The 17,020-nt window shown below is 44.2% G+C and overlaps 1 protein-coding gene across 2 annotated transcripts in view; it reads left to right on the top strand.

The window, feature by feature from the left end:
- Positions 1–17,020, top strand: part of eng (endoglin) — a 34,682-nt gene that overhangs the window by 2,192 nt on the left and 15,470 nt on the right. For both annotated transcript variants that reach the window (XR_003411720.2, XM_027025838.2), the window contains exons 2-4: positions 301–521; positions 1,666–1,872; positions 11,359–11,507. Coding sequence is in view for 1 of the 2 variants with exons in the window: in XM_027025838.2 (XP_026881639.2) it covers positions 1,815–1,872; positions 11,359–11,507 (207 nt within the window). In the remaining variant the exon portion in view is untranslated. The remainder of the gene's footprint in view (positions 1–300; positions 522–1,665; positions 1,873–11,358; positions 11,508–17,020) is intronic.

Below are 17,020 nucleotides of genomic sequence, written 5' to 3'. Positions count from 1 at the left end.
CGAATTTAATTGCTTTACACCATGATTAACATAGAGCTGACAGAGAGCCAGACACACTCGTGACCACCGTGTAGTTTAGTGTCATGCAAAAGACAGACCACATGCCTACGGGACAGACACCATTAGAGACGTAATAAATTATAACAATTAGCGTACGGAATAAACCAGTATACGTTTGCCATTTGACAGATATCGCGAAAAGCATGAATATAACCCACATTATTTATATGTCACAGAAAAGACGAAGACAGTGAATTTCAATGGTATGTAGTCTATTTTTATTTCCAATGTCTCATACAGGGAACAAGTCTGCGCCCGGCTTTGAACTCGGCCTGCCGTCGTTCCGCGCCTCCCAAACAGGCAGGAGTGACGTGAAACGGCGACGCGAACGTCGGCTCCAGGTGGGAGGACCGCGAGCGCTGGGCCACAGTCATCCGCGCGGAGGTGCGGCCAGTTCAGTACGTGAGGAAGTTTTCTCAACTGACCACTGAAGTACGGTGAACGGAACTCTGTCCTACAAAGTGAGTTTTCGTTTAATGGTTTTTGGTAAAGTTACCCTGAGCTTTTAACTGCCGTGTGCGTTGCAAATTAGCTAGCCGTTGTCATTATCTGATACAATGTTAATTTATCTTAACCGGTATTTTAATAAGGTTACATATTTAAACTCATGAAGTATAAATGGTACTTAATTTACTGGATATTAACGTATGTTTTTAGCATGTTGGTGCGGACTGGGTATCTTTATTTTTTAATGTATTTATTTTTCCCTAAATAGTCGCTTTTCATTTCAGTTTTGTTTGTGGAAATGTAATGTGCAGCAAGAAATGTGATATTATGTCTCAGTTTGCAAAGTTGGCTATGTTATTCCTTATTACTTGAACATATATTAAATTGAACATATTAGAAGCGCATTCCGGTCGCACAATTGTGGAAAATGTAGTCAGGGCATCGCAATATCGCAAGTGTGCTGGGAAAGACTCAGCCTCCCTTTCTGACTGTGACAGACAGTTTACAATAGGTTTTTTTGCCCTGCATGAATCAATGGCTAATATCAGTCAAAGTTCTTATCTGACTTTCGCTTTGAGATATTATTTAAAGAGAGCGACGCCGTGCCGCTTCCGCATGAGCAGCCAGAAGTTATTGTCCAGGAAATAAGCCCTGACGTTTCAATACCGGCGAACCAAACGCTCTTAAAACCTGGACAAATCGAGCTTTTTAGCACAAAGATTAAAATAACCGAAAGCAGCATAACAAAGATTGAATTTCGCTCCATTACCGCTTGACGTCAGGTTTAACTGCGTCTACAAAAGGGGGAAAATATGAATATAAGATTTACAATGATTTAAATATATGCTAAAACCTGTACGTTATACCCAACGTACAAGATTTGTCTTAACCTACAAACCCCCCACCGACATTCTGCGCATCCTGTCTAAACTCTTTCCTAAACCAGCTTTGTTGGTAAACATTCGCCATGGACTTGGGTCCAGACTTTTGGCATGTAGCGTTAGTAGCCCACTCCACATAGACGTCTAGCAAACAACTTTCAGAGTTCAATACTCTCAACTAGTCTTTTGTAAGAAGAGGCAACTGCCATCGTCATCCGTTCAAACGAGACCCTGGAGATTTTCCCGCTAACGCCCGCCTCCTTTTCAACACTGCCAGGAAGTGTCAAGGCTCGATTGCCGTGATTAACCCCTGAAATAGACCACAGCCACACACATTGAGGACTGTCCATCTGCTGCGCGGGGAACCCACTCTGCACGGAGAGAACAGACATCTTCATCTTCACTGCAGACAGATAGGCTTGAGAGATGGAGAGCGTCGGTGCGCTTTTGGCTTTACTGATGTGCCTCAGCACTGCAGCCTCAGGTAACGCCACAACCGCTTGTCATTTGTGTTTCAAGTGCTCTCGGCAATGTTTCACCTGGAGAATAATAATATAACATGCTGGGAGTTTAATAATCAACGTTTTGTTGTTATTTTTGGTAAACATCTTTTTTTTTTCTTGGCATATGATAAGAATTTGCGGTATGGCAAGATTAAAACTTTTAAATATTACAGCTAATATTTCATTATCTTACTGTAGGGTACTTTGTGTCTGAATGACTTTTGACTTACTGTTGCTGTTTTCGTTTATTGCAGACTGAAAAGTATATACATAAATAAGATTTGTGCATGAGGGTGAACAACTACTTAATCGCGTTTCCTTGACATATTTCATAACAAGAATGGTGGTGGGTGGTTGTGGGTTTATAACAGCTGTTTGGATTTTTCAAACTGTGTTAGTAACAGTTCTTGCACTAGGAGACTTTGTTGAGCCATGCAGGAGCAGGATTTGGTTTATTCTGTCGCAGTTTGGTGATTTGCCCTGTTACATCTGGTAAATAACTGAGCTGAATGAGTTGATCTGGTGGGTTTGAGAAGGGACGACACCAAACCGTGCTGAGGTGCAACCCTCCAGGACTGGTGCTGGTCACCTCAGCAGGGAGTCCAGTGAAGCTCTGAGTGGGATCAGAGGCGAGCTGCATGTGTAACGGTGATGCTTTTGTTTGCAGGCAGCATTGTTCAGCATTATCAGCTGTAAAGTTCTTAGAGACTCTGCATGTCAAAAGTTTGGGGACAACTTTTATAAAGGATGCTGTTTTCTTGGGTTCTTTGAGGTCAGTTTGCATAACATTAACCTGTTAAAGACAAATGTTTATTATGAAACCATGTACGTATTTGGGACAAAAAGATAAAAACAGCCATTTCCCACATGCATTCCTAAGAGATGCGCAATGATGTATGAGTGCTTTTGGAAAAAATAAAAATGTCAAATTATTATTCAGCTCCTCACAGAAAGACACTTAATGAACAAGAACCCAAGTGTTGCCAAATATACCCAAAAGTCCTAGTAAATAGCTGTTTTATGTTAACAAAACACTTACAGACATTTTTTGTTCTTGAAAATCAAACATAACACAGAACATTAACAAAAGGTAGGATGTCCCCAAATATTTGAAGGGCAGGGTATACAAAGAGCATGAGGAGGAAAGAGTTTTGGTGAGAAATGTGAACATTTGTTCAAAAATGTCACCCTGCAGGCATTTCTCTGATAGTCTAGAAGTTTCCTTGCAGCAGTTTTCACTGTTGAGAGGAGAGATTCTCCCCTACTGCCCCAGTGAGTTTTCTTAAAGAAATAAATGACTGACACATTTTACACACACACACACACACACACACACACACACACACACACACACACACACACACACACACACACACACACACATATACATATATATATATTAGAGAGTGGGACATTCTGGTTTGTTATGATCACTTATCCTGTAGTTACTCCCACATCTGTTATTTGTTAAGCAATCTTTTGTTATCTAAAAAGGGTTCAAGGAGTGTAAAACATGCAGGTTGTGCATGGTGTGACCGATTTTGACTTGCAGTACATTCAATTCCTATAAATTTGGTTGACAATTAACTGGCTTAGGTGTACTGGGAGAAAACAAGATGTTGCCAGTGGATCAAAGCCTTGAACAAGAGTATCAGATATTCAGTGTCATTAAAGAATATTAGATATTCAGTGTCATTACAGAATATTAGATATTGGGTGACATTAAAGAATCAGCCGTCTTTTGTAAACTCCATTATTATTCCTTGGGACACTATTAATTTTGAGCATTTGATGTATGGTTAATTAGATTTTTGTGTGAGATTTGTTCTTATTGCAAATGTAACATAAGGAAATTCAGTTCAATATGAGGAAACCAATGTTGTTATTAATACCTCTCCATATCTGAAAGAACCCTCTGTTCTTTCAGCAGTGGGCGTGCACTGGGTGTATTTATGTCAAATTCTTGACTATGGGCCAAATTATAAATTGTTTTTCGTATAGGTAAAAAGTGATTTAGAAACAGCTGTACAACCTATAGTGAAGCACATATAGTATTTGCATGCTGCCTGAGGAAAGGGCTGTGGGGATGAATGGGGCTTGATAGGAGTTGAATATGCAGGGCTGTGGAGGGATGATCTCAGTGGTTGAGGAGGAGTCATTCACAGAGGTTAATGGTAAAAGCTGGCTTCCAAAACATAACCCTTACATTCACAGAGCCGATGTTTAAAAGAGTAAAAAGTGCATTATTTGTTTCTCTGGTCAGTTGGGTAAAAGATGATACTTTTACAGCTTGGACATGGAGTCATAGTGGACAACAGAGTTGGCTTTTAAAAAATACTGATGCAGATATTCAGCATGAGACCTCATGATGAAAATGATCAAGCCTTTATACAGACAGTCTGAAAGGGTTATGAATGTATTCCTGTTTAGTTACGCGGTTACGCGGTGTGGGGGTGAGAGGGAGACTCCTGGGGCGGAAGGGTTGGTTTGCATTAGCAACCCCCTTCAGTTCCCTGAGTGAAGCCCATGCCCACACACTCATGGCCCAACACACAGCTGCCAACTCCAGAACTCTGGCTACGCAATCATTTAGATGAAAAATATGATTGGGAACACGGCACAGAAGAGTCACGCAATGTTCACACGTGTTTAACTCACCTAGAGGGGGGTGCAAGAATGCGTGCACATAACAAAGAGTGTCTAGGAGACAAAGTGGGAGAGATGGAGAGAAAATGTGCGTAGGTGAGAGCACAGTGACAGACAAAGTGTGCGCATGTGAGAGAGATGTAGGAATCTGTGGTGGTGAAGCTATAGCCTTTGGAGGCCTACAGCTCACCCTGCAGGTGACATACATGGATGGGCATGTCCAGGGAGAGAAAGGAGAAAGAGCCGTTGTGTAACGGCTCTACGGAACAGTATAGCCACTGCACAGAGACAGAAAACAAAGTGCCAGGGAGACGGGAGAACGGGAGCACGAGAGGCGGAGAAACGACGGCCATCTCCTCAGATGTGCAAAAAAAAAAGAAAAGCAAAGAAACAAGTCAGTCAGTGGGAGAGCGGAAAATTCCCTGTGTGTTAAATATGGCGTGTTCAGGATAAATAAAGCACTTCCGTGCACTGGAATGAGGCCGGCCAGCCGTGGCCCCGGCCCCGCGCCCCGGCAGACAGAGTGGCAGGGAGACCCAGTGACGCGACCGCGTGTCGCTCCTGGAGACCGATTTCTATCTCGCAATTGCAACTAACAACCCCCCCCCCCCGCTCCTCACACACCCCCTCCTCCTCCTCACTCACACACACACTTTACACCCTCCTCCCTCTGACTTGACTGCCGTTCTTTGTTTTCCCCTCATCCTTTCTGGTTTTGGTGCAGACCATCTGAATCTGTTAGTGCTTGAGCTTTTTTTCATTCGTCACTGGCAGACAGAAGTGGTAGAGGTTGGTATTTGTCTTTATATAAATAAGAAAGGTGGTGGAGAATGCACTTCTTTTTGTTCATGTGGTGCACAGTGGAAATTTCCCACGAGTGTAATTTCCCCTGACATAACATGTTAACAAGACAATCATTTTAATTAGGCCTGTTGTTGTAGGCACCGTGCCTTAAACTGGTTCAGCTCTAAAATTTTCCCATTGAACTCACATTAGCATAGAACATCTGGCAGGTTTTTATTCTGGGTGTTGGGAGAAAGCTATTTTCGCAATAATCTCACCTCGTGACCCGATGCAGTACCAGCCCCTTATAACTCTTCATTAAACCCAGTGAGCCAAGAGGACGAAACAGACACTGAAGTGGCGTCAGCCGCTACAGCATCATAGGCCGAATTAGACGGGACCATTTCATTTGTCTCTTGGAAAAATTACAGCCAATTCCCTCCTCATTAAAAAGATGATCATCTCATCGTCCCATCATCTCAAACCAAACGCACAACTTTTCAAGTTAAAGCAACAAATAAACTACAAAGGGCAACACCCGGCTACGGTGGCACAGGCTGGGCTCTGTGCTGTGGGAGGCAAACATGCTCTCACTCACGCCTTTACCTCTACCCCTTCCCCCTGGAACGGGGGCACTGTCCCTGGGGTGGGAGCTCCAGACCCCCTTCCCGCTTGCCTCCCAGGCTAGCCAGTGGTGGCGCGAGCCCTGAATGCCTCATTAGAGGCTGGCCAAGATAACTCTGCGCTGCTGTCACCAGCCTGCCAGTACCAGCCATGCCAGTGGCGGCCGTCTGCCCTGATAAGTGTTGGCGTGAGGTTGCTCTTATCAGAGACAGACTGAGCTCACTCACTACCCTGTGCCCCTTATCTACAGCCACATCAGTGGATGTGTACTGTAGCTTTAAGAACAAAGGCAGTTGATTCACTTTATGTATTTATTTATTTTTGCCTTCTGAGAGGAGACATTGACGTAGCTCTGTTAAATTGAATTCCAGGCTTGACATGCAAGGGGACAAGCTTCTGTAGTCGTTCCAATGGCCGTGTTCAGCTACTTGTAAATTTTTTGTGCCATTCTAAACCACTTTGTTTTCTAAAAATCAGATTCTTGAGGATTCTTGAAATTTAATTTAATAATGTCCAGTTCTGTTTAAAACATGTCTTACTGAAGAACTGAGAAATGTTAACTTGATTAAATTTGATTGAAGGCCCTAATTTTCACTGTGGTTTCTACTGAAACTTGCCTGAAAGCCTTCAAGTGCTGGCCAGCAGACCCTTATCCACCGGAGAAAAAATTATGTTAAAAAGCACGTAGACTTATTAACCTTTCTGTAGAAAGACCACAGCTTTACCATGCCAAACAGTCGAAAGAATTTATACATTCGCCACTAGTCTTTTGCATTATTTTCTACTAAAATCATTATGGTACGCACGCACATAAATCTTCCTTTAAGTCAGAGAGATCAGCAATCGCTTTAGGAGCACTGGGCTAAGGCAGTCGTAATCCATGTTGATTCCATGGGAAACATGTAGTGTAAAGGTACATCAAATGTGAATGATTGGGATTACCCACTGGGACTGGGTCGCCTCCACCTGCCTGGCAGGACAGGCTAACAGCCTCTGCTAAATGAATCTTTCCTCTGTGAGCCGTGTGCTAATTAACGCAGGGAGGATAGATGGGTTCCCCAAGCCACACTCTAGCACTGGCTCATCATTTGCTAATTCATTTGTAAATACTTCGTGTTTCACTCATGCTGCTATCTCACGGGTTTTGGCTCATCTGTAGTTATTTTAAAAGGTGCACAGAATGCTGGAAGAACATGTGCAGGAATAGGAACGAGGGAGAGTGTGTTTTTGGAATTGTGATTGTTTGCATTACTGTTACAGATTTGGACACCTTTATGATTAGTGCAGAATTACAGTTAATTGTAGCCTGATGCTGAAACAGAAGGAAGGAGAGTGAGAGAGCAAGAGAGAGAGAGAGAATAAAAAGGATGAGGAAAAGGTTGCTTTGTGTATTTGTATAGGATAAGACACTTTATAATGGGTTTCAGATCCCACTGGAAAAATAAATAAAAACCATCTAAAAAAAAAAAACCCCAGCTGGCTCTGCTTTTCCTAGTGTACATGCAGATGGTGAACATATTAGACTGGATAAAAAGCCAAAGTCAGTTTAGCAAGGCCTTGATGGCCACATGTATACAGGTAGCTACAGCCAAAATAAAAAACATCTGCCCATTTGAGAGGTGTGTGTGTGTGTGTGTGTGTGTGTGTGTGCATGTGTGCTGCTGAACGGCAGTTTCTTGCCTATACATTTAGTTCACTGTTAATTTATGATGTGATGAGATGGCCAGCACTCAGCTGTCAGAAGCTTAAACAGATCCCCACAAACCCGGGCCATCTTTACCTGCCCTGCTCCAGCTGCCTGGACACACCATCCTTCACAGGGGTGTTGTGACGAATGCTGACGTGATCAGTTTTTAATCTCAGATGTTATGCAGATTTTGGCACAACACAGACGGTCCAGTGGGGATTTCTGATCAGGCAGGAGCAGGGGCAGCCGCTGGGGTTAGAGGCCAGGGGACAGCATGGGCCTCTGCACGACACTGATAAGAACTTGTTTGTCTTCCTGTGGATGGTTAGGCCTGGGTCGGCGGCCACGGAAGCACTGGGACAATAGGTGTGTGTAGCTGAGGCCGGCCTCGTATTGTTGACTCCCTCTTTCCCTGACCCCTCCTCCCTCCTTTCACCCTCCCATCTCCCCCACCCTCAGCCTACAAACACTTTCATCACCCCCCCCCCCCCCCACCCACCCCCCTGTTACCCTGACCCCTTCCTAAATTTATGACAGAGTCCTTGATGATTATCAAAAGATAAAGAATAATGTGTTAGGTGGTGCTTTTGTGTAGCACTTCTGAATAACGTTCTTGAGTTGCAGTTGATATCAGTAGGGTCATGGCTCAGTGTCTGGTGTGTGGAACGCCTTGCTTGTGATTAGGTGCTTGAAAATGTGAGCAATGTACTTTCTGAAATTCAAGGGATATGCTTTCAGTCGTTTAATGATGGTGTGCATAACTAATAAGACTTATCATAAATAAAGCCGAGCACTGCATGTAGTACATAACCTAGTACATAAGCTACAAAAGATAATTAATGTACTTAAAACTAATTAGGCAACTTTGCCATATGCATCAGTAGTCTCTGCTGAGAGAAACTGATCATGAGAAGGGAAGCGTATGTGCTTCCTAAAATTCATTTTTGCAAAAGATTTGCATGTGAAAGTTCAATATGAATATGAGCAAAACAATTGCTCAAAATCTGCCATTGTCAGCACATTGACATTAGATTGCTCTTTCCATACATTGGACACATCCATTTGGCCCAAAAACTGCCCAAATTCTGAACGATCTGAATGGAATGCTGTGAATCTGTGCGATTCCAGTGACAAGTGTGGTTTTATCAGTGACTTGGATAAAGCGTTATTCATGAAGAGGAAACAATAGCTTGTGGTCACTCCATTTAAGGAGAGACCTGCAGCCTCTGAATTTCTGGAGACTCAATAAAGGAAGTCACTGTTTCCAGGAAGGGGTCTTTTGTTGCCAGCTCAGGACACTTTCTTGAAAACATTACCTTGTATCTGGAAGTTCTTTGAGCTTCATTCAGAGGTTATTGGTCCCTTCATATGCTAACTTGTAGCCCCTGCGATAAACTTTCAAAACAAAAAGTTGACACTTCTGCTTTAGTCTGCTGAGTATGTGATTGCACAGCAGTTTTTTAATCTGCAGCGCAATAACAAACATGTTAAGCATTCCACTCTGTCCAGTGAGTGCGGTACTACTAATACTGTATCGTTCTTAAAGTCTAATCAGGAAGTGCAAGTGCATAATGGCATTCTTAGGAACTCTGAGCACACTAACAGAGGGAGCATGACTATCTGTATGACCTACAGGGTGTCTGGGATCTAGCGATGTTTTTCAAAAGCCTAAATGAAATCTGTTCCTAACAGGTGATTTTTATCCTGCTTTGGTTAATGACAAAGAGAGTAGCTTTAAAATTTTGCAGAAACCAGACCTGAGCCATGTATGCATAATGTCATTTCTCAAGTTCAATGCGATGCACAATGGGATGGTATTTACTATACTGTATCCCAGTGCTCAGTGTAAGTGTAAGTGTACTTATTCAGCATTTAGCAATACCATGACTCACTGACTTTGTACACCCATTTGGCAGCAGTAGAGACTCCCTTATGAGTGTGTATTTTGGCTCAGATGAAGGTCTGGGGGTCAAACAGGAAAATGAGACACACTCACGCACACGCACCTACAGTCTTAAGAAAAAAGAAAAAAAAAAGACAGAGAAAATGCCACATGAAGCCTCCATGGATTGTGCGTGATGTGTAATTTAGGTATGAGATGTGTTTGTGTGTGTGTGATGGCGACAGCTATCATATTATTTCACTCCAGAGAAATAGGAAGCGCTTCCACCACCCCCCACGGCCTACAAGACCAAACGGAATCTCTCCTTGTCAAGCAGCTCTTTGCATGGGAAAGAATCGTTGGAGCTGCTGATAAACTAGATAGAGTGAGGCTAGTGGGTCTTAATACCTCATTTAACATGGAACCATTTAACAAGACTGTTTAGTGACATCGGCATTTCCGGGTCAGGTTCACCAGTCAGTGTGAGTGCTGTGTAGCTCTTCAGTGACTGATCCATGTGACAGAGCACAGCTCATCTTGAAATCCCCAAGCGATGGAGATTAAGACTCATGGGCCAGTGCAGTCACAGGCTGTTGCCCCATACGGGGAGGTAGGGTGGTGAATCAGAGGGCTGCTTCAGCCACTGCTGTTTAGGCTGCAGTTTAGCATAGTTTGCATAAGGAACATGGAAAGTGGGCTCCGTAAGGGACAGAGAATGGTGTGCTACCTTCAGAGTGCATGAGTGTGTAATGACAGGGCTGGTGCCAGGGCCACCGCCATCAGCAGCAGTCTTCTAAACATAGTGTTTCCTGTTGTCTGCACAAACATGGCTACTTCCTGTTGGCTCATCCTTCTCTCGCTGGTCTTGGGAACCTGGGGAAAAAAGATTTAATGCTTAGTTCACCCAAGACTGGTGAAAAGACAGCGTCACATTGAGACAAGGAACTGGAAACGGCAAGCTTCATTTTCTTACCTACTTCTTTCTTTTTAATAAGGAAATCTTTTAGAGAAAATGAAGTATTACAGCCACAGAGAGAGGTATAGAGAAATTACCACAGAGCGTCACAGCCACAGAGCCATGGAGAAATTACCATAGAGCATCACAGTGAGGAGAATTATGCCTATTTATAGGCATAACAAAACACAAATAGGCAAATCAAGTCCCAGGAGACAGGCTGTCTAAGGCATCAGGCTGGAGCCAGTCAACAGTACATCCAGGCCAAGTCATTAGAACAATGATGCCGCCTGCCTGCTGGTGCCACGGGTTACGGATAACTAGCCAATCATGTCCTCGATCTTTCAACCAGCCAGCGTCCCGCCAGGGCAGGAACCAAGCCTGCTGCTGATTGGCTAGGAAGTGACACCTGACCCGTCTCTTCCTGAGGAAGGACGTGGTTTACTTCTTGGGGAATATTTAATGGCCACTGGCAGGATAGTTTGCTTGATCAACAAAATAAATTCACAATATACAGAAAATACGTTTGTTTGATGACTAATGGTTTTAAAACAATGTGAGGCACATAGCTCTCAACATTCTATATTTATTGGACTGACATTTTCTTGAATTCACTAAATGAGCACACATCATAATTGTCAAAGAAAAGAAAGAGAGAGGGTATGTTTTTAGAAGCGTTTATGATATACTGCTCTCAGTGTGTCACCCTTGACCTGTTTACTTCAGAGGAGGTCTTCAATACTGCTTTATAAGACAGTACCCCCACCCCTGACCATTGTGAAAGTGCTGAATGCTATGCTGTTTAACCTTTTTAAAGGCTTCTATATTCACTGTATATATCCAGTAGCTGGTGAGATGTGATTAATGTGAAATCCATCATGTCTCTTCAGATCCCCAGTTGGTCTGTGACATGAAAGGCATTTATCAGGAAGAGAAGGAGAGGATCCAAGTACACGACATATCAGAAGGCTGCTGGACCAGCTTCCTCACAGAGGATGGGCAGGAGGTGCACATCCTGAACCTGCAGTTCAGCTTATACGTAAGTCGACTTGTCTGTGCACCAGGCTGCAGCTACTGCTACCTTTGCTGTTTTTTTTCCCCTCCACATCTGGCTCCATTCACCAGCTTCATGGAGCCCCTCGTCAGCTGACCTGCGTGCATCCATAAAAGAGAGAAAACGCAGCACAGCGACAGCTCCAGGGCTCCTGCCGTAGTGCATGCCCCAGTGCATTCTACAGCTGCTAGCCCTTTAAACGGAAGCATGGTCTACTGCATTGCCTAGGCCTCCACCACAGCTGTAGAGCAGAACAGATTTTCAGCACATGTGAAGTCGATACACATTTCTTACCATATTTAATATGTTTATTGACCTCTATATGAATCTTATGTAGTGTTAATTATTAGAGATGCTGTCTACATGATTTCATAAGGGAAATTCTAGCTTTTTTTGCAAGATTATTTGTTTTTCTCAGTACATCTGGCAAATATTAGCAACAGTATATCAAGGTTTGTTCTTTTGACCTCCATCACTATAGGATAACTTACAGGAAAAGGTTTCTGGGCAGAAACCTTGTTTTGCATATCTGCAATGCTTAATCACGATTTGCCATGAAATCTTCAAACCCATACCCCCATTCCAAGTTTCTAAACAAACCCTGTGAGCTCTAGAGGGGACAACTTTGTTTTCTCAGAGCATGCAGGACATGATACCAGATTGATACCAGATGACTGGTAGTGTGGCCTCTCTTGGTTAGCCTAATGCAAACGGCGCCTGCCCCAGACGTAACGGAGAGCAAAATGGCTCACTGAAGTAACCCAGCTTACTATGGGAGTGTGGGAAAGAAACCAGACCTTTCTGGTTGGGGGATCCGTAGCACACTCTTAAGTTGAACAGATAATGTGGAGCATGCGTTCATAACTTAAGGCCTGAGGACCCACCCTCTCTGTACTACTTTGTATCAGGAGTTCTACCAGGATTTCCCTGTCCAACACATCTGATCCAGCTCAGCAGGAAGTATTTTTGCAACCCCCTCATGAAACGAAGATGTGATAGACCTGGGGAAACCTGAAGAACTGCCAATGGCCAGACAAACTTTCTACTGGACAAGTCAGTTCAGGTGTAAAAAAAAAACAAAACAGGGGTGAGAACAGGCATGAAAAAAAAAAATCTTGTGACTAACTTGCACTCCATGTGAGTTATGCATGGAGTGACAATCACAGCGACTGCCTGCACTACCAGAGTTTACTGCTTCTCTCCCTCTCTACCTGCAAAGTGGTGTGAGACACTGGCATAGACTGAACTTGAGCAGAGAAACACAGTTGAACACTGGCTTGGCATCTCTCTACAGCCAGCACTAGTGTGTGAGCAGGGAGACAATGTCTACACAGGGAAGAAAGAGACCAGAACTGCATGCATTGCATCCTGAAATCGCATTAAAACAAACAGCTTGCCAGCAGGCCCTGTGCACCAGGTCGCAAACAAGACAAACCCTGGAGAAAATCAAAAGAATTTGGCTCGTGAAGTTGAAGCCCTGGGCAACTCTAGAGAGTGTGAATGTCCTGATCCCAAGCGACCCTGACTGGGCTTGCGGATGGCTAAAAAAGGGTCATGGCATTTGAAACACACCACTCTGGGCCCTGGATTGCCCGAGTTCTCATGGAGAAAAGAGAGAGAGGGACAAAAAACTAGTTTTTCTGGTAGTTCTGTTTGCATGGAAAAGAATGGAATGGTCCTTTCCCAGATCTGCTTGGGATATAGTTTCATGGTCAACTGTGCATCTTCCTCAGAGAGAACTGTTTTAGTTTTGCACTTTATAACTTTTTAAAGCCGTGTCTTCAGAACAGTCACCTGATCCCACAGCATGGTCCTAAAATATCACCATTATGATCTTTCCAAAACAAACACAAACAAAAGCTGATGTACGTGTACAGTACAGAGGAGGAATTAAGAACAATGTTTTGAGCTGAGAGCGAGATCTAGAGAGCGAGATCTAGAGAGCGAGATCTAGAGAGCGAGAGAGCGAGAGAGAGAGAGAGAAAGAGAGAGAGAGCGAGCGAGCGTGAGACTGAGGAAAAACTCAAGTGCTGCTTGTCTACGCAGTTTGGTTGCTATGGAGTAGGGAGGAAGAGGCGAGTCTGCGCGATGCTGAAGGGCGGGGCTCGTAGCCTTCATTGATGTCACTCTCTGGCAGCCCGCGTACCCTGTTGGCAAGGAGCCTAGTCTGGAACGGTGGAGCCGGGCCGGCTTAGGGAGAGAACCAAAGAATAACGGGAAACCGTTAGGCATCAGCAAAACCTTGAAAAAAAAAGTGCACTCGAAAAAAATGCACAAAAGGAAAACAATTGTATCTTGAAAGCCCAGGAGCAAAAATAGCACGGGCGAACGCTCAAGCACTCGAACGCACATTGTTTGGGCTGCGCTGCGCGAGTCGGAGAGGACTGTGGGTGGGCGGGGCCAGGTAGGCTGCGCTGTTTTCTGTAAACAACAAGAAGTCACTGGTGCCACTTTTCATTCCTGTTCAGTCATTTCCACCCACTTGAGATTTTCCTATTAAATACAGAATGAAACATCGACTGATTGACTGATTACTTATTAACTACTGATCTAGACAGCTATGGCACCTCAAGAATTATTTTTAAATAGTTGTATCTCCACAAAGTTGTATCTTCCCATAGTCTAAATACGGGGAGTAGAAATATTACTAGATTTTAGTCTTATGTGAGAAATTGGCACGCATGGCATCTTAGACTATTTTAGCTTTTCATAGTTGAAATCTTCCTATCCAGCCCACATTAAAATGTCTTATATTCCAATATACAACTTCTAATTAATAGCATTTTAAACGGATGCACAGCTCAGTGGTTCTGCTGAATCAGTGCTCTGTGTCTCTTTAAGGGCAGGGCAGTTCAGGAAAGACGCTGTCGTATCTGAGCTGCACGGCGTAATTGACGCTTGTCTCGTATTACTGCGAGCGATATTTCTTACAAATGACGCCTCAGTAACAATGCGCACGGACCGCCTTGTCTCGTGGCAGTTCTGGGAAAAAATGCTTTGTGATCAAATGGGAAAATTAAAAGCTGGCTGTAAGAAGTATGCATTCTTTTATTTTTATTTATTTTTTAAATATTTTGGGCTTTGTACTTGTGGACATATCTGACAACTTGCCTCCTGCGAGACTAATTAAATGTAAGCCAGCCTCGAGCTCGGAGATAACGGTGAGCGCTCACAGAACGACTCGTCTGAAATAAAAATATGGGCCATCATAACGAAGGACCTTTGGGATGCATGATATAAAACCGAACGGCTGTCATGTACAGGCGAGGACTGTCATTTGGTTTGTGCATTTCCAATGTTGCTGTTTTATGTTCACTGAATGCCGTAAAATGGCCTAAATTTTCATCACGTGCTTGGCCTTATGCGTTAGCTGTTTGACCGTGAGCCTTTGCGCAGACACGGGCCCAACGGTCCTCTTTCTTTGAGCGATCACATACCACCGAATGAAGTTTCGCGGATATATACATGTGCATATGCAGTTATGTTAGCGCAATCATCAGATCATCCCTTCTCTAAAACTACAGGTGTCGGCGAAAATACATACCCCGGAAAAAAAAGTGAACGTGGATAGCGCCAACTGACAAAGTTCGAGTGGTGCACGACCAGAAGCGCCACAGTTGCGTCAGTTTTGGCGCGCGTACCATCACCCCACTGAAGACGCATGAAGTATAAGCCTGTATTATGCGTCCCTAATAACACACTGCTGGCCACCGGTGCTGCCTGATTGTCCTTGCGTGTGAGGTAAGCGTGTAAGTGCACAGTGGACAATGCATGTCGGACTACACAGCGCACTGGGGATGTCCACGGATCAGGTTTATTAGCACAGAAGTGGGGCTGCACGCGGCGGGACACTCGCCGAATCCCTGTTCTCAGTGGGAGGCTGGAGCTCCGCTGACAGCCCGCGCCATCGCAGCAGGTCTGCGTTCCGGCGTGCGCTGGGAGCAGCCAATTTAATAAGACGCTTCGCAGAAAGAACGTGCTGCCTGTTGCACGGGCCCTCGTACCCTCGTAAGAGGGCCACGACTGAGGACAGATACGAGGATTAAGAGCCCAAAAGACCAGTTGTGTCTCTTAATTAGATTTTTAGAGCTGGGTAAGAGTATTAGGGTAAAATGCTCATATTCATGATGAAAATTGGAGCAGCAGAAGAAAGGGATATAGCTACTGGGGCGGGGCACCCAGTACACCCATATACACTTATTTATATTTTATTTATTGTTATAGTCTCTAAGTCTTTACCTAACTACCTAACTAACAAGGTAACTACCACTACTTAGCTAATATTTATGTATACATTTTTCTTTTATATATATATATATATATATATATACACACACACACACAGTTTTAAATCAGCTTTCAGCACACTTGAGGCATTCCATTTATATACATGCCATGTAATTTCATTATACATTATACTGAATGCATATTTCATGCAAATTCCATTTGATATTACTTTAATTTTACCTCTAGTGAGAGTAATTTGTTCGGTACCCTGGGCTGAGAATTATTTGCTGGGGTTCCATGCAAATCCTACCCTGGCCGGGACTTGAAAGATTACGGCAGACTCTTCCAGGTGGGAGTGTTTACACTGTGGTAAGAAGAGATTAAAAGTGGATTTGGCAGGATGAAGACAACCCCACCCCCCCACCACTGGCACAGAGGCGGAGAGCCCTTGGTCTGATCCAGCCCAGATGGACACACTGGTACTGGTACAAGCTAACGTTTCAGCCGCCTTCGTAATGTGAGCATGCCATGGTTTGCTTATAACTGTAGTGCCTGTGTTTTTAGAAAAGTGATACGATAGTTCCATTATGACTTGCAGAGGAGCATTAAATCATTTCATGGTGTAGAGTATATGGTGCTTTTAAGAGACCTTGGGCAGATACAGGGTTGAGGTTCACTGGATCAAAAGAGGCCCAAGTTCCCTCTTTGAGAGACCCAAGAGCCCTGGGAGTTAGAAGTAGAGAATTATAAGGTGTAAACTCCCCATCCTCTCATCTCATTTCATCTCCTCCCATCTCATCTCATCCTACCTTCTCCTGGTGCTTTGGAGGGACCTAGAGTGAACAGATGCTGTGCTTATTCTTCCGTGAAACATTCCAAGCTCTGGCTCTCCTGTCCTGATGAAGTCATGTTATATAAGAGAGTGCGGCATGCTCGGCTCTTGTCAATCGATTCGCTGCAGGGGTGCTGCGCAAAGCCCCTCTCGCTTTCGTCGTCAGATGAAGGCTCTTGAAGAAATTGAGCTGTTAGATTGGATTGCTGGACGTGGAGTGGTGCGCCGTGTCATGGTCCCAACAGTCTGCGTTTCGTTGCAGGCAGCGGGGGTTGCTCCTCCCCGAGGCCGCCCGCTTGGCATGGGATGGGCACAGCGGCATCCGAGGGGCATTATAGCCTGAGCCGGCACCCATGTCTCCCCTGTGTGCTGTCACACTCTCTGAACACAGTGGGTGGGGTGGAAGGGGTGTTACTCAGTCCCATAAAGAAAGCTGTTT

This window comes from Electrophorus electricus, chromosome 6, assembly GCF_013358815.1.
Source record: "Electrophorus electricus isolate fEleEle1 chromosome 6, fEleEle1.pri, whole genome shotgun sequence".
NCBI lineage: Eukaryota > Metazoa > Chordata > Actinopteri > Gymnotiformes > Gymnotidae > Electrophorus > Electrophorus electricus.
Note: the sequence above shows the minus strand (reverse complement) of the source record. Positions and strands in the feature narration are given on the sequence as shown.